Source organism: Spinacia oleracea, chromosome 6, assembly GCF_020520425.1.
Source record: "Spinacia oleracea cultivar Varoflay chromosome 6, BTI_SOV_V1, whole genome shotgun sequence".
In the NCBI taxonomy this organism is placed as follows: Eukaryota; Viridiplantae; Streptophyta; class Magnoliopsida; order Caryophyllales; family Amaranthaceae; genus Spinacia; species Spinacia oleracea.
In genome coordinates, this window is record NC_079492.1 from 110,675,868 (window position 1) to 110,694,933 (window position 19,066).

Consider the following 19,066-nt stretch of genomic DNA (forward strand, 5'->3'; position numbering starts at 1 on the left):
TGTATATTATCAAAAATTCAAAATATAACACTACAAAAATTTGTATTTTTTATGACAACCTAATAACGACGGGTAAATATTCCGTCGTAAAAGGGCTTTTGCGACGGGGATAACAACTCAACAAAGACGGGAACAACCGTCGCAAATGTCTTTTACGACAGGTTAATGACGGGATTTTCCATTAACGACGGCCCCCTTTTATGACGGATTCACGACGGAAAATCCCGTCGTTAATAAACAATTATTGGCCTTTAGCGACGTGATTTCCCGTCGTTAATAGTACAATTTCTTGTAGTGGTATTACGGAGTACTTTTTAACCTACATTATAGTAGTAGTTTAAGAAGTATACTACTCCCTCCGTCCATTAATACTCGCTCCGGTTTGATCGACACAAAATTTTAGGTAATTTAATTGACTTATTCATTTACTAGGTGGTAGCTGATAATGATGTATTTTTTTTAATATAGTTAGTGCGATATTTGTCAAATAAAGGGGGGAAGGATGGGGTGGATGAAATTTTTTAATGATTTTTTTAGGAAGTAAGAATATATGTGGGTCCATGATAAATGAGATAAATAATATAATATTAGTAGAAATATGTCATTTATAGAAACGGGGCGAGTATTAAGGGACGACTTTATAAGAAAAGCGGAACGAGTATTAAGGGACGGAGGGAGTACTCTATACTACATTGTGCAATACTATGTACCTCCGGCTCCTAAGAAAGAACGCACTCCTTAAAGACTTGACAAGCTAATACAAATAATAATACAAATAATACAATCCGATTTCGTATACGTAGTACTTCATTTATGAATTATGACAAGAAACTTTAAATTATAGGTGAGATATCGTAACAAATCATACTTCTTCAAGTTATTAATGTTTTTATGTACTTCGTTTTTTTTTTTGACAGCAATACAACAATTTATGTACTTTGTATGTACTAATTTCTTTAAAGCATTTTTCTGTTTTTATTTTTTGGACAGCAGTTTAAAGCCTTGTTCAATTTCACTATTATCCAAACCTCTCCCTATGTTTGCCAAATGTTGGACATTATTGAGGGCGTAAAGGTGGTCCCTACATGAACCATTAATATTTCACCTTTTGATTGAAGGTCTAACTAGCTTCGTCTTCTTCACTCACATGTTCGAACTACTTCGAACCTTCTTTTGTGACCTAACTCATGCACATAATTAGTTGGTAGAAGTTGGTTTGGCCAATTTATATTTATTAGTTTCCTAAGTTACCTATTTTTTTCTTTTATTTAAATGCTTTCTCTTCTTATCTTTACCTCACACCAAAAAAATAGAAATTCCTTAGCTTCAATTTCTCTCAAAAAATAAAATTATAATGGGTTACTTGGTGTTAATACTCCTTTTCCCTTGTATGTTTCTCCTCTTCCACTTTCTGAAATGGGTTGTTGTAAAAAGATACCAAGATTGTTACATACTTAGCTATGAATGCTACAAACCTAGTGATGATCGGAAAGTAAGCACACAATTCTCCGGCGAGATCATTACTCGTAACAAAAACTTGGGCCTTGATGAGTACAAGTTCCTCCTCAAGGCGGCCGTTAGCTCCGGCATTGGGGAGCAAACGTACGCCCCAAGGAACATACTTATGGGCCACGAAGAAAGCCCGACTCTTAATGATAGCCTCGATGAGATGGACGAGTTTTTTCACGATAGTGTTGAAAAACTCCTCTCTAAATCCGGAATTTCCCCGCAAGAAATCGACATTTTAGTCGTTAATGTGTCAATGTTTGCGTCCGTACCATCCTTGGCGTCAAGGATAGTAAACCATTACAAAATGAGGGATGATATTAAGGTGTACAACCTTAGTGGAATGGGGTGTAGTGCTAGCTTAATTTCAATAAGCATTGTTCAAAATGTTTTTAAACATGAAAAAGAGTGTTATGCTTTGGTTGTAACATCCGAATCTCTAAGCCCGAATTGGTATACGGGTAATGACCGATCCATGATCTTATCCAATTGTCTTTTTAGGTCGGGTGGGGGTGTTATCCTCTTGACCAACAAGTGGGGGTTGAGGAAGAAGGCAATGTTAAAACTCAAGTGTCTTGTACGGACACATCATGGGGCTAAAGACGAGTCGTACGGATGTTGCACACAAATGGAGGATTCCTTAGGGAGGTTAGGGTTCCACCTTAGCAAAAGCCTTCCCAAGTCTGCAGCCCGTTGTTTGGTTGATAATCTCAAGGAGTTAGCCCCCAAAATATTACCAATAAGGGAAGTGGCTCGATTTGTGGTTGCGGTTATGGTCCGGAGATTTATCACCGGACCTAACAAGCAAGCGGGTTTAGCTAAACCCGTAATTAACTTTAAAACAGGGGTAGACCATTTTTGCTTGCATACCGGTGGAAAAGCCGTTATAGAAGGATTAGGAGAGAACCTAAAGTTAGGAGAGTACGATCTTGAGCCAGCGAGAATGACCCTTCATCGGTTCGGGAACACGTCAGCGAGTAGCTTATGGTACGTATTGGGGTATATGGAGGCAAAGAAAAGGCTCAAGAAAGGTGAGAGAGTGTTGATGGTTAGTTTTGGGGCAGGGTTTAAATGTAATAGTTGTTTGTGGGAAGTGGTTAGAGATTTAGATGGGTGTGACAATGTTTGGAAGGATTGTATCCAAGATTACCCTCCTAAGAGTTTGGCTAATCCTTATTTGGACAAATTTGGTTGGATCCAAAATGAAGATTCTACTACTTTTCCAGAGGATTACCAGGATAAATTGAATTATTACCGTCAAAAGATGAACTGAATTATATTAATTACACTTAGATTAACGTATAGTTAGCCCTATATAAGTTTTTTTTTTTTTTTTACTTTCAAAGGAAGTCATCCTTTTTTTTGTCACTGTACGTAAGTTTTACTGTTTACTGTAAGTTATATCCATTATTCCATACGTATTAATTGCAAACTTGTTGCCCAGGTAATTCAGGTATTTGTGCTTCAAAAAGTGAAGCTAAGTAATTAAGGGTACTCAATCGATCAGTAACTCATGTTCAAATACACATTAGTCATTGGGTATGTACGGGAAGCCGTAACATAGGCATATATTCATAAGAAGCACCAAGGGTGCAGTCGGTATTCAGGGTTTACAATCCCAGCCGGCATTGCTCTGACATCATCCACCTATCAGAGCCGAAAGAGAGGATCCGGACCCAACGGGTAATAACCCGGATCTTCCGTACAAATAACCCGTCTATATATACGGACCCCCATCAATGCCAAAGGTACGCAATTCCACCCCAATCATTCTTATAAGCATTTATTACAGAGCTATCAGCATAATCTGACTTAAGCATCGGAGGGGTAATTCTCGGATCACCCCCGAGGCTAGTTAACGGTTTCACTGTGCAGGATACAGTCAGCAATCTCAGTCGGAACCCAGTCATCTCTTTCCTGTTCCAAGTCCACTACCGGAACAATTGGCGCTAAAAGGAGGGGACCCCCACTTGTAAGCAGAACCCACAGCCAGATATATAAAAAAAAAAAACAACAAACCCCCAAACCATCAAAGTTCACCATTGAGAATGGAAGGTACGCAGTCGGATTCGTATAAGAAAAGTAAAAAGCAGGCCTCGAAAACAACCCCACAGAGTACACAGACGACAAAAACAGCAACCCCGCTGAAATCCACGCTGTTTTCAGCAGAGCCAATCATAACACCCGTCAATGATCAACCCACCCCCCAGCTAGGGAGCCAGTCGGTAGTCAGCAAAACTACGACTACAGCAACGCCCTTACATGTCCTTGCACTAGTGGAAAAAGGCTTATTTGCATCCCCGCATTTGCCACGCCATTCTGAACATGTGACGCAAATGACAAATTTTAGCATAAAATTTAGTCATTTGCGTCGCAGCTTTGTTAAACTGCGACGCAAATGACTCTAGGATGCCCCCCAGAGTCATTTGCGTCGCAGATTAGTAAAACTGCGACACAATTAACTCAATCAAGTGCGTCGCAGATTTACTAATCTGCGACGCAAATGACTCTGGGGGGCATCCTAGAGTCATTTGCGTCGCAGTTTAGTAATTCTGCGACGCAAATGATGTTTTGAATTTTTCTAAAATTTAATTTTGTTGGCGCTAGCTCTCCAATTCGATATTCCACAGCGACCTAAATTGAAACCCAATTGCAAAAGCTTCACCCCTTCACTGCTTCAATTCCTTCCTCCAACTTCCTCGGCCTTCCTCGTCCTCGGCCTTCCTCGTCCTCCGCCGTCAACCTCCGTCTTCCTCGACCTGCTGTTCGTCCTCCTGCCGCGTCAACCTCCTCTTTGCACAGCTCATTGTCCTCCAACTTCCTGCTCGTCGCCGCCCCCTGATCGTCGTTCAACCCCCGGCCTCTTCACAGGTCACTGTCGCCGCTTCCTCCTATACTGTCGCCGCTGCTTGCTAACGCCGTCGGCTGCCACGCCGCTGGCCCTCCTCTCTTCAATTGCTCCATAGATTAATTCGGTACATTTAAATTTTATTTTGTGGATACTATTTAATTGAATTTTAATTGTGCATTTTAATTATAATTGTGGATATTATGTTTGAATTTTAATGGTACATTTTAGTTGAATTTTAAGATTGAATATTAATTGTGGATATTATTTAATTGAATTTTAATTGTGCACATTTAAGATTTAGGTTTTGTTGAATTTTAATTGTAGTTTTTGATGAATTGTAATAGTTGGTTTTGTTGAAATTATTTGTTTATTACAATTAGGTTTTGTTGAATTAAGGTTATGAAATGAATTTTTGGGTTTGTGTAGGTTTATGAGATGGTTTGTGTAGGTTATGAAATGATGTTTTGGGTTTGATACAAAATTCGGGTTTGTGAATTTGTGATGTGAAATGAATTGTACTATGGGAACTTGTTATTAGTTATGGTAGGTTTTGTTGGAAGCCATGGATTTATAATGATATGAATAGCCTAGTTTATATTCTAACCTTTGACAAAATTTGGTCATATTGTTTTATCTTTAGTGGTTGAAAATGGATCGGAGTTGGATGTATGGTAGTAAACGATTTTCTACAAGGTTCTTACAAGGGATTCAAGAGTTCATTAAGGTTGCCTTGAAACATCAATCAGAACATGAATCAAGTTTAATTCTGTGTCCTTGTTGTGATTGCAATAATTCAAGGGGGTATCGGGATATTGATGATATTGTTGATCACATAGTTCGTCGCGGTTTTAAGGGTAACTACACGACGTGGACATGGCATGGTGAGAGCATAGATCATGGGGCAAGTTCTAGTATGCCGAGCTCGAGTCAGCATAATCATTGTGATAATGGTGATGATAATGAAATTGAGGATGATATTGGTGTTGAAAGTGAGGAAGAAGAGGAGAAAGATAGGATAGATGATATGATGCATGATGTGGAAGACCATCATTTCGTTGAGCGTCCCCATATGTATGATAGTATAATCAAAGCTTCCGCAACACCATTATATCCTGGTTCTACACAAACTGTACTTGGTGTCGTCATCGAATATTTCAACTTAAAGGTGGAAAACGGTTGGACCAACAAGAGTTTTTCACAGTTTTTGGAGGCCACGTCTGGTAATCTTCCTGAAGGAAACAAACTTCCAAGGTCTAACTATGAGGCCCAGAAGCTTATGTGTCCTTTGGGTATGGATTATGAGAAGATACACGCGTGTCCAAATGATTGCGTGTTGTATCGAAAGCAGTATGCAAATCTGCATGAGTGTCCAAGATGCGGATTGTCCCGTTACAAGATCGTGGAGAATGATGCAACATCAACTAAGAAGAAACCTTCTCCGGCTAAGGTGCTTTGGTATCTTCCAATTATACCAAGATTTAAGCGCCTTTTCTCAGAAGAGAAAACTGCAAAACTCTTGAGGTGGCATGCCGAAGGGAGGAAGAAAGATGGGTTAATGAGGCATCCTGCTGATTCTCCACAATGGAGGAACATTGATCGAAAGTACAAGGTCTTTAGGGAAGAAGTTCGGAATCTCAGGCTTGGTCTTTGCACGGATGGAATGAACCCATTTGGGACACTTAGTACCCAATATAGCACTTGGCCGGTTCTTCTCACCATATACAATTTGCCTCCTTGGTTATGCATGAAGCGTAGATACATCATGTTGTCGCTCTTAATCTCTGGGCCTAAACAACCCGGAAATGACATAGATGTGTATCTAGAGCCACTCATTGAAGATTTGAAATTGTTGTGGGATGAAGGGGTGTTGATGTTTGATGCATACACCAAAACCAATTTCACTTTACGTGCCATGATTTTTTGTACGATAAATGATTTCCCGGCTTATGGAAATTTGTCAGGGTATTCTGTAAAGGGAAAGAAGGCATGTCCAGTTTGTCATGATGATTTGGTCTCGAGGCGCCTAAAATTTTGTGGGAAAGATGTGTACATGGATTACCGGATGTATCTTCCTGAAGATCACCCATTTCGAAAAGAGAAGGAAGTTTTAATGGAGAATTGGAGATGAAAGAAGCTCCTGCCCCCTTATGTGCGTGTGAGGTTTATGAACGGGTTAAAGACATTGAGACAGAGTTTGGTAAGCCTTATAAAGGTCAGCCAAGTGGTGGTTACAAGAAGAGGTCTATCTTTTGGGATCTCCCATATTGGAGAGATTTGGAAGTTAGGCATTGTTTGGATGTAATGCATATTGAGAAAAATGTTTGTGATGCCATTGTTGGGACATTGTTGAATATGCAAGGGAAAACGAAGGATGGGCCTAAAGTTAGACAAGATATGGCTGCTATGGGTCGCTCCGAGTTGGCACCTCAAGAAAGGGGAAAACGCTGGTACCTTCCCCCAGCTTGTTTCACCTTGTCTAAAAAGGAGAAAGTTAGCTTTTGTGAGTCTTTGCATGGCTTAAAGGTTCCTGCCGGTTACTCTTCAAATTTTCGTAGACTTGTGTCCATGTCTGACTTGAAATTAGTTGGAATGAAATCTCATGATTGTCACGTGTTGATGCAACAATTGCTGCCGGTTGCAATTCGAGGGATATTGCCGCCACAAGTGAGGTATACCATTACAAGATTGTGTTTCTTTTTCAACACAATTTGTAGCAAGGTGATCAATCCAACAATAATGGATGATTTGCAGGCTGATGTACTTGAGACCATGTGTCGGTTTGAAAAGTATTTTCCGCCATCATTCTTTGACATGATGCCTCATTTGATTATTCATCTTGTTCGTGAAATTAAGCTTTGTGGGCCAGTTTGTATGAGGTACATGTATCCCTTTGAACGGGAAATGGGTACCTTGAAAGATAGAGTGATGAATCCGGCCAAACCTGAAGCTAGTATTGTCCAACGAACCGTCGCGGAGGAAGTTGCTGCATGGGTTTCTCAATATATGGCACGTTTGAAAGAAGTCGGAGTACCAAAGTCTAGACATGATGGGAGACTTGGGGGTCAAGGTACAATTGGCAAGAAAAGGATATCAATCAGTTCTGAAATGATGTGTAAGGTTGAGCTGTTTGTGGTGCAAAGTCTTAGTGAAGTCCATCCATACGTGGCTGAGCACATGAACTTTCTTAGAGAGCAATATCCTTCAAAAAATGGTCCATCCTTCAAAAAATGACCTAGGACGACCCAAATAGCCTTAAATGTGAAATAATAGATTTTAAAGGGCCTTATAAAGTTATAACTATGCATATGAGACGTGTAATAAGTTTGAAAACATTCCTTAGGTTCTTTGGTTCAAAGTTGGGTTCGAAAACATCATTTTTGCCTAAAAATGACCTAGGACGACCCAAATAGCCTTAAATGTGAAATAATAGATTGTAAAGGGCCTTATAAAGTTATAACTATGCATATGAGACGTGTAATAAGTTTGAAAACATTCCTTAGGTTCTTTGGTTCAAAGTTGGGTTCGAAAACATCATTTTTGCCTAAAAATGACCTAGAACGACCCAATTAGCCTTAAATATGAAATAATAGATTGTAAAGGGCCTTAGAAAGTTATAACTATGCATATGAGACGTGTAATAAGTTTGAAAACATTCCTTAGGTTCTTTGGTTCAAAGTTGGGTTCGAAAACATCATTTTTGCCTAAAAATGACCTAGGACGACCCAAATAGCCTTAAATGTGAAATAATAGATGGTAAAGGGCCTTATAAAGTTATAACTATGCATATGAGACGTGTAATAAGTTTGAAAACATTCCTTAGGTTCTTTGGTTCAAAGTTGGGTTCGAAAACATCATTTTTGCCTAAAAATGACCTAGGACGACCCAAATAGCCTTAAATGTGAAATAATAGATTGTAAAGGGCCTTATAAAGTTATAACTATGCATATGAGACGTGTAATAAGTTTGAAAACATTCCTTAGGTTCTTTGGTTCAAAGTTGGGTTCGAAAACATCATTTTTGCCTAAAAATGACCTAGGACGACCCAAATAGCCTTAAATGTGAAATAATAGATTGTAAAGGGCCTTATAAAGTTATAACTATGCATATGAGACGTGTAATAAGTTTGAAAACATTCCTTAGGTTCTTTGGTTCAAAGTTGGGTTCGAAAACATCATTTTTGCCTAAAAATGACCTAGGACGACCCAAATAGCCTTAAATGTGAAATAATAGATTGTAAAGGGCCTTAGAAAGTTATAACTATGCATATGAGACGTGTAATAAGTTTGAAAACATTCCTTAGGTTCTTTGGTTCAAAGTTGGGTTCGAAAACATCATTTTTGCCTAAAAATGACCTAGAACGACCCAATTAGCCTTAAATGTGAAATAATAGATTGTAAAGGGCCTTAGAAAGTTATAACTATGCATATGAGACGTGTAATAAGTTTGAAAACATTCCTTAGGTTCTTTGGTTCAAAGTTGGGTTCGAAAACATCATTTTTGCCTAAAAATGACCTAGGACGACCCAAATAGCCTTAAATGTGAAATAATAGATTGTAAAGGGCCTTAGAAAGTTATAACTATGCATATGAGACGTGTAATAAGTTTGAAAACATTCCTTAGGTTCTTTGGTTCAAAGTTGGGTTCGAAAACATCATTTTTGCCTAAAAATGACCTAGAACGACCCAATTAGCCTTAAATGTGAAATAATAGATTGTAAAGGGCCTTAGAAAGTTATAACTATGCATATGAGACGTGTAATAAGTTTGAAAACATTCCTTAGGTTCTTTGGTTCAAAGTTGGGTTCGAAAACATCATTTTTGCCTAAAAATGACCTAGGACGACCCAATTAGCCTTAAATGTGAAATAATAGATTGTAAAGAGACTTAGAAAGTTATAACTATGCATATGAGACGTGTAATAAGTTTGAAAACATTTCTTAGGTTCTTTGGTTCAAAGTTGGGTTCGAAAACATCATTTTTGCCTAAAAATGACCTAGAACGACCCAATTAGCCTTAAATGTGACTACTACGTATATAATTGCATTTACATGTGTAAACAAAGTATATAATTGCACTTACATGTAAAATATTCTTTGCATTTACATGTGTAAACAAAGTATATATAATTGCATATTTTATCGAATGTGTAGTGCTTTTCGGAGTTACAAGAGACTAGGTGGACAATCTAAGGGAACTAAATTAACATGGATTCCAGCACAGGTATATATATATATAATTAGTTTATTATTTACCTAAGAAATAAGTTTTTCAAAATTATAACATACAATGTGATAGAAATTTTACTTGTGTTATTTATTTTAATGCATTTAGTGTGCTCAACAACCGGGATCACTAGATTGTGGCTACTACGTCATGCGTTTTATGTACGACATAATAATGAATCATGGTAATAGTCAAGATCTTACTAAGGTATGTTCTCATAAACTACGTACTTTATATAATAAATTGAAGTACACAAAACTATTATATTGATCAATCGTTGATAAATTGAATTATTTACACTTTTTTAGGATTTTTCAAGAACATTGCCTTATTCACCGGAGGAGATTAATGAGGTGAAAGATTTTTGGGCAGATTACTTCATGAAAAATGTCGAATTTTTAGCTTAATTTGTAATATGAACTTGATCTCTAGCTAGCTACGTACCTTTGTTGTAATAATTTTATGTTTGTTGTAACATGTTGGTTGATCGATCTATGACGAATTTAATTGCCTTTTATTGGGAACGTTAATTACGTTGTAAACTTTAGTGACAGGTATTAATTATAAATGTATTCCCGGTATTGGGAATGAAGCGTCTAATTTCAAAGACGATCATGTCGGAATTTCCAACTAAAATATTAAAAAACGAATTTTTTTTTTTAAAAAATAAGTCATTTGCAACGCACGTTAGCTCAATGTGCGAGGCAAATGACTTAATTTTTTGGCGCTAAAATTGTCATTTGCGTCGCACATTAAGCTATGGTGCGTGGCAAATGACTTTTTTTTTGCGCCTAAAAGTCATTTGCGTCGCACATTTAGCTAATGTGCGACGCAAATAACTTTTCAGGCATGGTGCTGAAAAGTCATTTGCAACGCACATTAGCTAAATGTGCGACGCAAATGAACCTTATTTGCGTCGCACATTTAGCTAATGTGCGTTGCAAATGACTTTTCAGCACCATGCCTGAAAAGTTATTTGCGTCGCACATTAGCTAATTGTGCGACGCAAATAAGGTTCATTTGCGTCGCACAAATGTGCGACGCAAATGACTTTTAGTCATTTGCGTCGAGAGCTTTTGCCACGCACGATGTGCGACGCAAATGTGCTTAAAAGTGCGATGCAAATGACCCTTTTTCCACTAGTGTTGGATACTCAGTCGAGGACGACGACTCAGACGAAGAGCCCGAAAGCCCAGATAATACGCAAATGCCGTCTGAACTCGCCGGTCAGTTCTCAAAGGAACAGTTGGCTACGGCAAGAGCGGTAATGGTCGCGCTGTCGGCCCTGAAGCCAGCAAGAAAATCAAACACAGAACCCGCACCCAGGACAATCATAAACCAGGCAACGGAAACACCAGTCGGCGCAAAAAGGAAGAGACTGCCGATAAAAAAACCTATTCGGAGAACAGATCATGGTACAACACGAACAACACCCCAACACTCACCAGGCGATTGCTCTGCGCAGTCGGCCAGAACCTATGGTTATCGAGGAGACTAGAGAAGCACCTCAAAGATACGCGCCGCGCCGTTACACCATCCAATCTGCAAACTCACCCCTGTGCGCGGACATTCTGGAAGAACCGATGGAGAAATTGAAGTTCCCACTCTACAAGTATGACGGATCCACCGATCCAGAGGTCCATTGCAACACATTCGAGCAACATATGATGCTGTATACAGATTCCGATGCCATGTGCTGCAAAGTGTTTCCCTCCACACTGCTGGGAGTGGCGTCCGGGTGGTATAAGGGATTACCAAAGGGGTCAGTATACAATTACCGGCAGTTGGAAGCAGAGTTCATGCTCCGGTTTATCAGTCGGCAGCAGAGAAAGAAAACGTCAGGAGAACTGATGGCAGTCACCCAAAAGAGCGGAGAGTCCTTGAGAGATTACCTCACCAGGTTCAACAACGAATCCACCAGCATACTAAACTTGCAACAAGAGATAGCCGTGGTGGCCCTGATGAGAGGAATGAACCACTGCGAGTTCAAAAAATACTTGGGAAGGAAATCCTTCACGGATCTGGGAAGCGCACTGGTGAAGGCCCATGAATACATCAAAAGTGATGAACTGATGACAATCTCAAACCATTATCAGTCGGCACCGACTAGATATGTCGCGCCTAGGCTGGCTCAGCCGGCGCTGCAAAATCAGAACAGGGGATTTAGGAAGGATGATCAGAGGAGGGACCTCCGAGGGAGAGATCACCGGAAACAGTCAACCAGCACCTACCCCACTTTCCATGAATACACCCCCTTGAATGCCCCAAGAGCCGCAATTTACAATGTCAACAAGAACGAAAACTGGAAGAGGCCTCCACCAATGAGCGACAAACCCAGACCACAGTCGAAGTACTGTGCATTCCATGACGATTGTGGGCACTATACGGAAGACTGCAGAGATTTGAAAGATAACATATAAGATATGATCAGGAGAGGCTACCTGACGCAATATAAAGCCCGATAAAACAACAACAACAACCAATAGAATAGCAGCCGGCAGAGCAATAACACAAACAACAGGTTACCATCCACCCAAACACCACTCAGAATAGAACAAAAGGCACCAGAAACCAGCCGCAGCGGAGAGGCTAGAAACAATGGCCAGAAAGGGCCGACAGTATGGGTCATATCCGGCGGACCGTGCCATGGAGGAACAATCAGTGGAGCAGGTAGAAGCCTGGGCGAACACCGCCACCTGATAAACTATCACAGCGCCAGAAAATGGCCGACACCCCAAGTCATGCCAAGCATCTCGTTCACCCCTGCCGACTGCCGCGGAATCATATACCCACACGACGACCCACTGGTTCTGGGCCTTGAAATAGCAAACTTCCCAGTAAAAAGAATACTGGTGGATGGAGGAAGTTTGGCGAACATCATCTTTTGGGAAACCTTCATTCAGCTGAAAATAGACGAGAAGGAGCTCACACGAGTCAACTATCCATTGATAGGATTTTCCGGAGCCACTGTCTTTCCGGAAGGTAGCATCAGGCTACCGGTGCAGATTGGAGAGGGGAGAACCGCAAGGGACCTAATGGTAGACTTCTTGGTAATCAAAGTGCCAGCTGCATACAACGTCATCGTGGGCCGGCCATTCATCCACGACGCGCAGGCAGTGGTATCGACATACCATCTAACCATGATATACATGTCCAATTTTGAGAAAGCTGAGAGAATCCGAGGCAGTCAAGAGTCGGCAAGATCATGCTACTTGACGGCATTAAAAACACCAGGCCGATTGACCCCATCCATGAATATAACAAGGGAGGCAGCAACGAAAAGACCGGCAAAAGGCCAAGCCCCAAAGTCAGAGGGGGAGCAATCTCTGTTGCCCAAGAAGGAAAAAAGGCAGAAAAAGGAGTCACCCATAATCGAAAGCATCGAGAAGGGGGCTGGCTTACCCAGGCTAGAGGCCGGAGGAGAAACGGAGGAAATTGAGCTGGTGGAAGGAGAAACCGGTAGAACAGTGAAGATAGGAACCGACATTGACCCACAGTTGCAGGTAAACATGATCGGTCTGTTGAGAGAGCACGCGGATGTGTTCGCATTCTCCGCAGAAGAAATGCCAGGTATAAGCCCGGACGTAATCGAGCACCGACTGAACGTCGACAAATCAGTTAGGCCGGTAAAACAAAAAAAAGAAACTTCTCAACTGAAAAAAAATCAAGCAATACAGGAGGAGGTAGAAAAGTTGTTGGCTGCAGGATTCATTGAACCATGCGACTACCCAGAATGGTTGGCCAATGTCGTAATGGTTAAAAAATCAAACGGCTCGTGGAGAATGTGTGTAGATTTCACAAATCTGAATAGAGCATGCCCAAAGGATTGCTACCCACTGCCAAGAATCGATAGGCTAGTCGACTCCACATCCGGCCACGCACTGCTCAGCTTCCTCGACGCATTTTCCGGATACCACCAAGTCAGCCTTGCAAAGGCAGACAGGAAAAAAGCTGTTAGGTTATGATACATATGAAAATTCATAAATCATGCGGAAACAACCATTTAGCCAGGAATACATATTATTTACACATAATCATATAGCATAGTTTAGATGCATACTCTTTGTCGCGTGCCTTCCCTAGCTGCGCCCGAACCGAACAAGAACAAGTCTTTAGGACTCCAAGTGTCGTCCCTCCGTAGATAGTCCACAGCACGTCCGGATCCGCCTTAAGATTGACCAACTAGAATCGCCCTTAAGGTACTAGAATTTTCGGCACTCTTAGGTAAGAAATATGACTGAATTTTTCTCTCAAAACTCACTTTGAATACTTGAATTAATCTCTGAAAATATGTGACCCTAGGCACGTATTTATAGAGTTATGGAAAGGGAATTGGAATCCTAGTAGGATACGAATTAATTAAACTTAGAATCCTACAAGAACTCTAATTAATTAATTTATCCTTTTAGGAATAGGAATTTAATCATATACTAATTCTAATAGTTTTAGGAATCATGCATGAACACAAACTCACACACACACGGCAGCCACGAGGGCCGCCCATGCGTGTGCGTGCGAGCAGCAACCCACGCCATGAGGCCCACGCAGCCGTGGCCTTGGCGCGCGCTGGGCTTGCCTTGCGGTGGGCCTGGGCGCTGCCTTGGCTGGGCGCGCGTTTGGCTTGCTGGGCGATGGCCCGACTTCGTGCTGGGCCTTCGTCCGGCAGGCCTCGTCCGATGCTAATTCGTACGATACGCTTCCGATTAAATTCCCGGTTCCGGAATTCATTTCCGATACGAACAATATTTAATATTTCCGATTCCGGAATCAATTTCCGTTTCGAACAAATATTTAATATTTCCGTTTCCGGAATTATTTTCCGATTCCGATAATATTTCCGATTCTGACAATATTTCCGTTTCCGGCAATATTTCCGATTCTGGCAATATTTCCATTTCCGATAATATTTTCCGATACGTACCATGTTTCCGTTTCCGGCAACATCTACGACTTGGATAATATTTATATTTCCGATACGATCCATATTTCCGTTTCCGGCAATATCATCGTTTCCGGAGTATTCATTTCTTGCCTGTGACGATCTCAGCTCCCACTGAAACCAAGATCCGTCGATTCCGAATATCCATAGATGGAGTATCTAATGCCATTAAATACTTGATCCGTTTACGTACTATTTGTGTGACCCTACGGGTTCAGTCAAGAGTAAGCTGTGGATTAATATCATTAATTCCACTTGAACTGAAGCGGCCTCTAGCTAGGCATTCAGCTCACTTGATCTCACTGAATTATTAACTTGTTAATTAATACTGAACCGCATTTATTACTTAACATAGAATGCAGACTTGGACCAAGGGCATTATTTCCTTCAGTCTCCCACTTGTCCTTAGGGACAAGTGTGCATTTCCTAATTCCTTTGTCGCTCGATGCTTGCTCTTGAACAAAAGGTAAGAGTCGTCATCCTTATTATGTCCAGAGGTGTTCCTCGGTTTCAGAGTTCAACTGATCAAATAAACAGATAATCATAGCCTATGATTCATCCGAGCACGGCCATGCATTTCACAGTTTCTAGCTCTCCGAGTGGCCTTGTACAACTTTTAAGCATCTCATCCCGATTTATGGGAGGACAATCCCAATCTTGCGATCTTGAGATTAGACTTCGTTTGATAGGTGATTACCTGAGCGTTGCCTTTATAGCCTCCTTTTACGGTGCGACGGTTGGTCAACGTCAAAGCAACCAGTTCTCAAACAAGTAATCTCAAATCACTCAGGTATTGAGGATTTAGTGTCTAATAATTTAATGAAATTTACTTATGACAGATTTTCATCTCTTACAGTAAAGTTTCATAGGTCTTGTCCGATACTAGTCTTCCCAAAGTAAGTATCTATGCAAATGATTATGACATTGCCATGTCCACATAGTTCAAGAAACAGAACTACTAGTCATCTTGCATTCTAATCGTCTAACGTTTTCTATGCGTCCAATTTTATAGAAAACTCCGACTAGGGACCATTTTCAACCTTTGACATTCAAGTTCACTTGATAGACATTTCTTAGTCACAGGACTGGTCCTGACAGTCTATCTTGAATATATCGTCAAATTGAAGGGACTCATCATTTAATAAACCACAAATTAAATGGAAAAATGAATTCTTTTCATTTATTGTGAATGATTAACCAATAATGTTTTACAAAGATTTAAACTCTAAAACTTTAAAACATTAAACAGAGACATCAAAGCCATTCTCCAATATGCTTGATTCCCATAGCTGCAGTGTGCGAGTTATGCTTCGCCTGCGGCAGAGGTTTAGTCAATGGATCTGATATGTTGTCATCAGTTCCAATTTTGCTTATCTAGACTTCTTTTCTTTCAACGAACTCTCGTAGAAGGTGAAATCTACGAAGTACATGCTTGACTCTCTGGTGGTGTCTAGGCTCTTTTGCCTGTGCAATAGCTCCGTTATTGTCACAATACAGGGCTATTGGTCCTTTAATGGAGGGGACTACACCAAGTTCACCTATGAACTTCCTTAGACATATAGCTTCCTTTGCTGCTTCATGTGCAGCAATGTACTCCTCTTCAGTTGTAGAATCCGCAATAGTGCTTTGCTTAGCACTTTTCCAGCTTACTGCTCCTCCGTTGAGGTAGAAGACAAACCCAGACTGTGATCTGAAATCATCTTTGTCGGTTTGGAAACTTGCGTCCGTATAGCCTTTAACAATTAATTCATCATCTCCACCATAGACCAGGAAGTCATCTTTGTACCTTTTCAGGTACTTCAGAATGTTCTTGGCAGCAGTTTAATGCGCCTCTCCTAGGTCTGACTGGTATCTGCTCGTAGCACTGAGTGCGTACGCAACATCCGGGCGTGTACATATCATAGCATACATTATTGAAACAATCAATGATGCATATGGAATCCCATTCATTCGTCTACGCTCATCAAGTGTTTTTGGGCACTGAGTCTTGCTTAGAGTCATTCCATGAGACATGGGTAGGTAGCCTCGCTTGGAGTCCGCCATCTTGAACCTATCAAGCACCTTATTGATATAAGTGCTTTGACTAAGTCCAATCATCCTTTTAGATCTATCTCTGTAAATCTTGATGCCCAATATGTACTGTGCTTCTCCTAGATCCTTCATCGAAAAAAATTTCCCAAGCCAAATCTTGACAGAGTTCAACATAGGAATGTCATTTCCGATAAGTAATATGTCGTCGACATACAATACTAGGAAAGCAATTTTGCTCCCACTGACCTTCTTGTATACACAAGGTTCGTCCGCGTTCTTGATGAAACCAAAGTCACTGACTGCTTCATCAAAACGTATATTCCAGCTCCTGGATGCCTGCTTCAATCCGTAGATTGATTTCTTTAGCTTGCATACCTTTTTAGCATTCTTTGGATCCTCAAAACCTTCGGGCTGTGTCATAAACAGAGTTTCTGTTAAAACGCCGTTTAAGAAAGCAGTTTTGACATCCATCTGCCATATTTCGTAATCGTAATATGCAGCGATTGCTAACATTATCCGAATAGACTTTAGCATTGCAACTGGTGAAAAGGTTTCATCGTAGTCCACACCGTGGACTTGCCTGTAACCTTTTGCAACCAATCTAGATTTGAAAACTTCAAGTTTCCCATCCTTGTCCTTTTTCAGTTTGAAAACCCATTTGCTTCCAATGGCTTGGTAGCCATCTGGCAAATCGACCAAATCCCATACTTGGTTTTCAGACATGGAGTCCAATTCAGATTGCATGGCTTCTTGCCATTGCTTGGAGCTAGGGCTCGTCATAGCTTGTTTGTAAGTCGCAGGTTCATCACTTTCAAGTAATAGAACGTCATAGCTCTCGTTCGTCAAAATACCTAAGTACCTTTCAGGTTGAGATCTATATCTTTGCGATCTACGCGGGGTAACATTTCTAGATTGACCATGATTCTCACCAGATTCTTCTAAAGATCTCTGAGTTTCATCCTGAATGTCATCTTGAGCATTCTCTAGAGTTTGTTGTTCGACTCGAATTTCTTCGAGGTCTACTTTTCTCCCACTTGTCATTTTGGAAATGTGATCTTTCTCCAAAAAGACACCATCTCGAGCAACAAACACCTTGTTCTCAGATGTATTGTAGAAGTAATACCCCTTTGTTTCCTTTGGATAGCCCACAAGGATACATTTGTCAGATTTTGGATGAAGTTTGTCTGAAATTAATCGTTTGACGTATACTTCACATCCCCAAATCTTAAGAAAAGACACATTTGGAGGCTTTCCAAACCATAATTCGTATGGAGTCTTTTCGACAGCTTTAGACGGAGCTCTATTTATAGTGAGTGCAGCTGTATTTAGTGCATGTCCCCAAAATTCTAATGGAAGTTCGGCCTGACCCATCATTGACCTGACCATGTCTAGCAAGGTTCTGTTCCTCCGTTCCGACACACCGTTCCATTGTGGTGTTCCAGGAGGAGTCAATTCTGATAGAATTCCACATTCTTTCAGATGGTCATCAAATTCATAGCTCAGATATTCACCGCCTCTATCAGACCGCAGTGCTTTAATCTTCTTGCCTAATTGATTCTCTACTTCACTCTGAAATTCCTTGAATTTGTCAAAGGATTCAGACTTATGCTTCATTAGGTAGACATAACCATACCTACTGAAGTCATCAGTGAAAGTGATAAAGTAGCTGAAACCACCTCTAGCATTTGTACTCATTGGTCCACATACATCTGTATGGATTAAACCCAATAGTTCATTTGCTCTTTCTCCAACTTTAGAGAAAGGTTGCTTTGTCATTTTGCCAAGTAAACATGATTCGCATTTACCATAATCCTCTAAGTCAAATGGTTCTAGAATTCCTTCCTTTTGAAGTCTTTCTAAGCGTTTCAAGTTTATATGGCCTAATCGACAATGCCACAGATAGGTGAGATCTGAATCATCTTTTTTGGCCTTTTTGGTATTTATGTTATAAACTTGTTTGTCGTGATCTAATAAATAAAGTCCATTGACTAATCTAGCAGATCCATAAAACATCTCTTTAAAATAAAACGAACAACTATTGTCTTTTATTAAAAAGGAAAATCCCTTAGCATCTAAGCAAGAAACTGAAATGATGTTTTTAGTAAGACTTGGAACATGGAAACAATCTTCCACACTACTACAAAAATAGGCAAAGGGACCTGTCCAAATATGCCTAATAGACCTCCTTTGGACAGGTCTCTATCTCAGAGGTCTCTTTGATAAAGAGACCCCCTCATTAAAGGAGGTCTCTTATTAAGAAAGATGAGACCCTTTATTAGAGAAATGGGGTCTCTTTGTTTATTTTTTTAATATTTTTATATACAGAAAATTCAGACCTCCTATGTCAGATAGGAGATCTCTTTGGGATTTTTTTAATATTTATTTATTATACATGAGAGAGCCCTTTTATAGATAATGGGTCTCTTTTCAATTTTTTTAATTAAAAAAAATATCAACGAGCCATATTTTGGCCTGGAAATTCAGCATTGAACATGCTTGATAATACTATAAATAATT

The 19,066-nt window shown here is 40.3% G+C and overlaps 2 protein-coding genes across 2 annotated transcripts; both read left to right on the plus strand.

The window, feature by feature from the left end:
- Positions 1-1,167: 1,167 nt before the first annotated feature.
- Positions 1,168-2,921, plus strand: LOC110797754 (3-ketoacyl-CoA synthase 12-like). Its single transcript, XM_022002868.2, has one exon. It carries the CDS (start codon positions 1,355-1,357, stop codon positions 2,777-2,779), a length of 1,425 nt encoding a protein of 474 aa, XP_021858560.1. The 5' UTR covers positions 1,168-1,354; the 3' UTR covers positions 2,780-2,921.
- Positions 2,922-10,991: 8,070 nt separating this feature from the next.
- Positions 10,992-11,999, plus strand: LOC110780437 (uncharacterized). Its single transcript, XM_021984826.1, has one exon. The coding sequence runs from the start codon at positions 10,992-10,994 to the stop codon at positions 11,997-11,999; it is 1,008 nt and encodes a 335-aa protein (XP_021840518.1).
- Positions 12,000-19,066: the final 7,067 nt, after the last annotated feature.

Bases quoted from the DNA above. Each gene is read 5' to 3' on its own strand.
- LOC110797754 (XM_022002868.2), top strand. From the start codon at position 1,355: ATGGGTTACTTGGTGTTAATACTCCTTTTCCCTTGTATGTTTCTCCTC.
- LOC110780437 (XM_021984826.1), top strand. From the start codon at position 10,992: ATGGTACAACACGAACAACACCCCAACACTCACCAGGCGATTGCTCTG.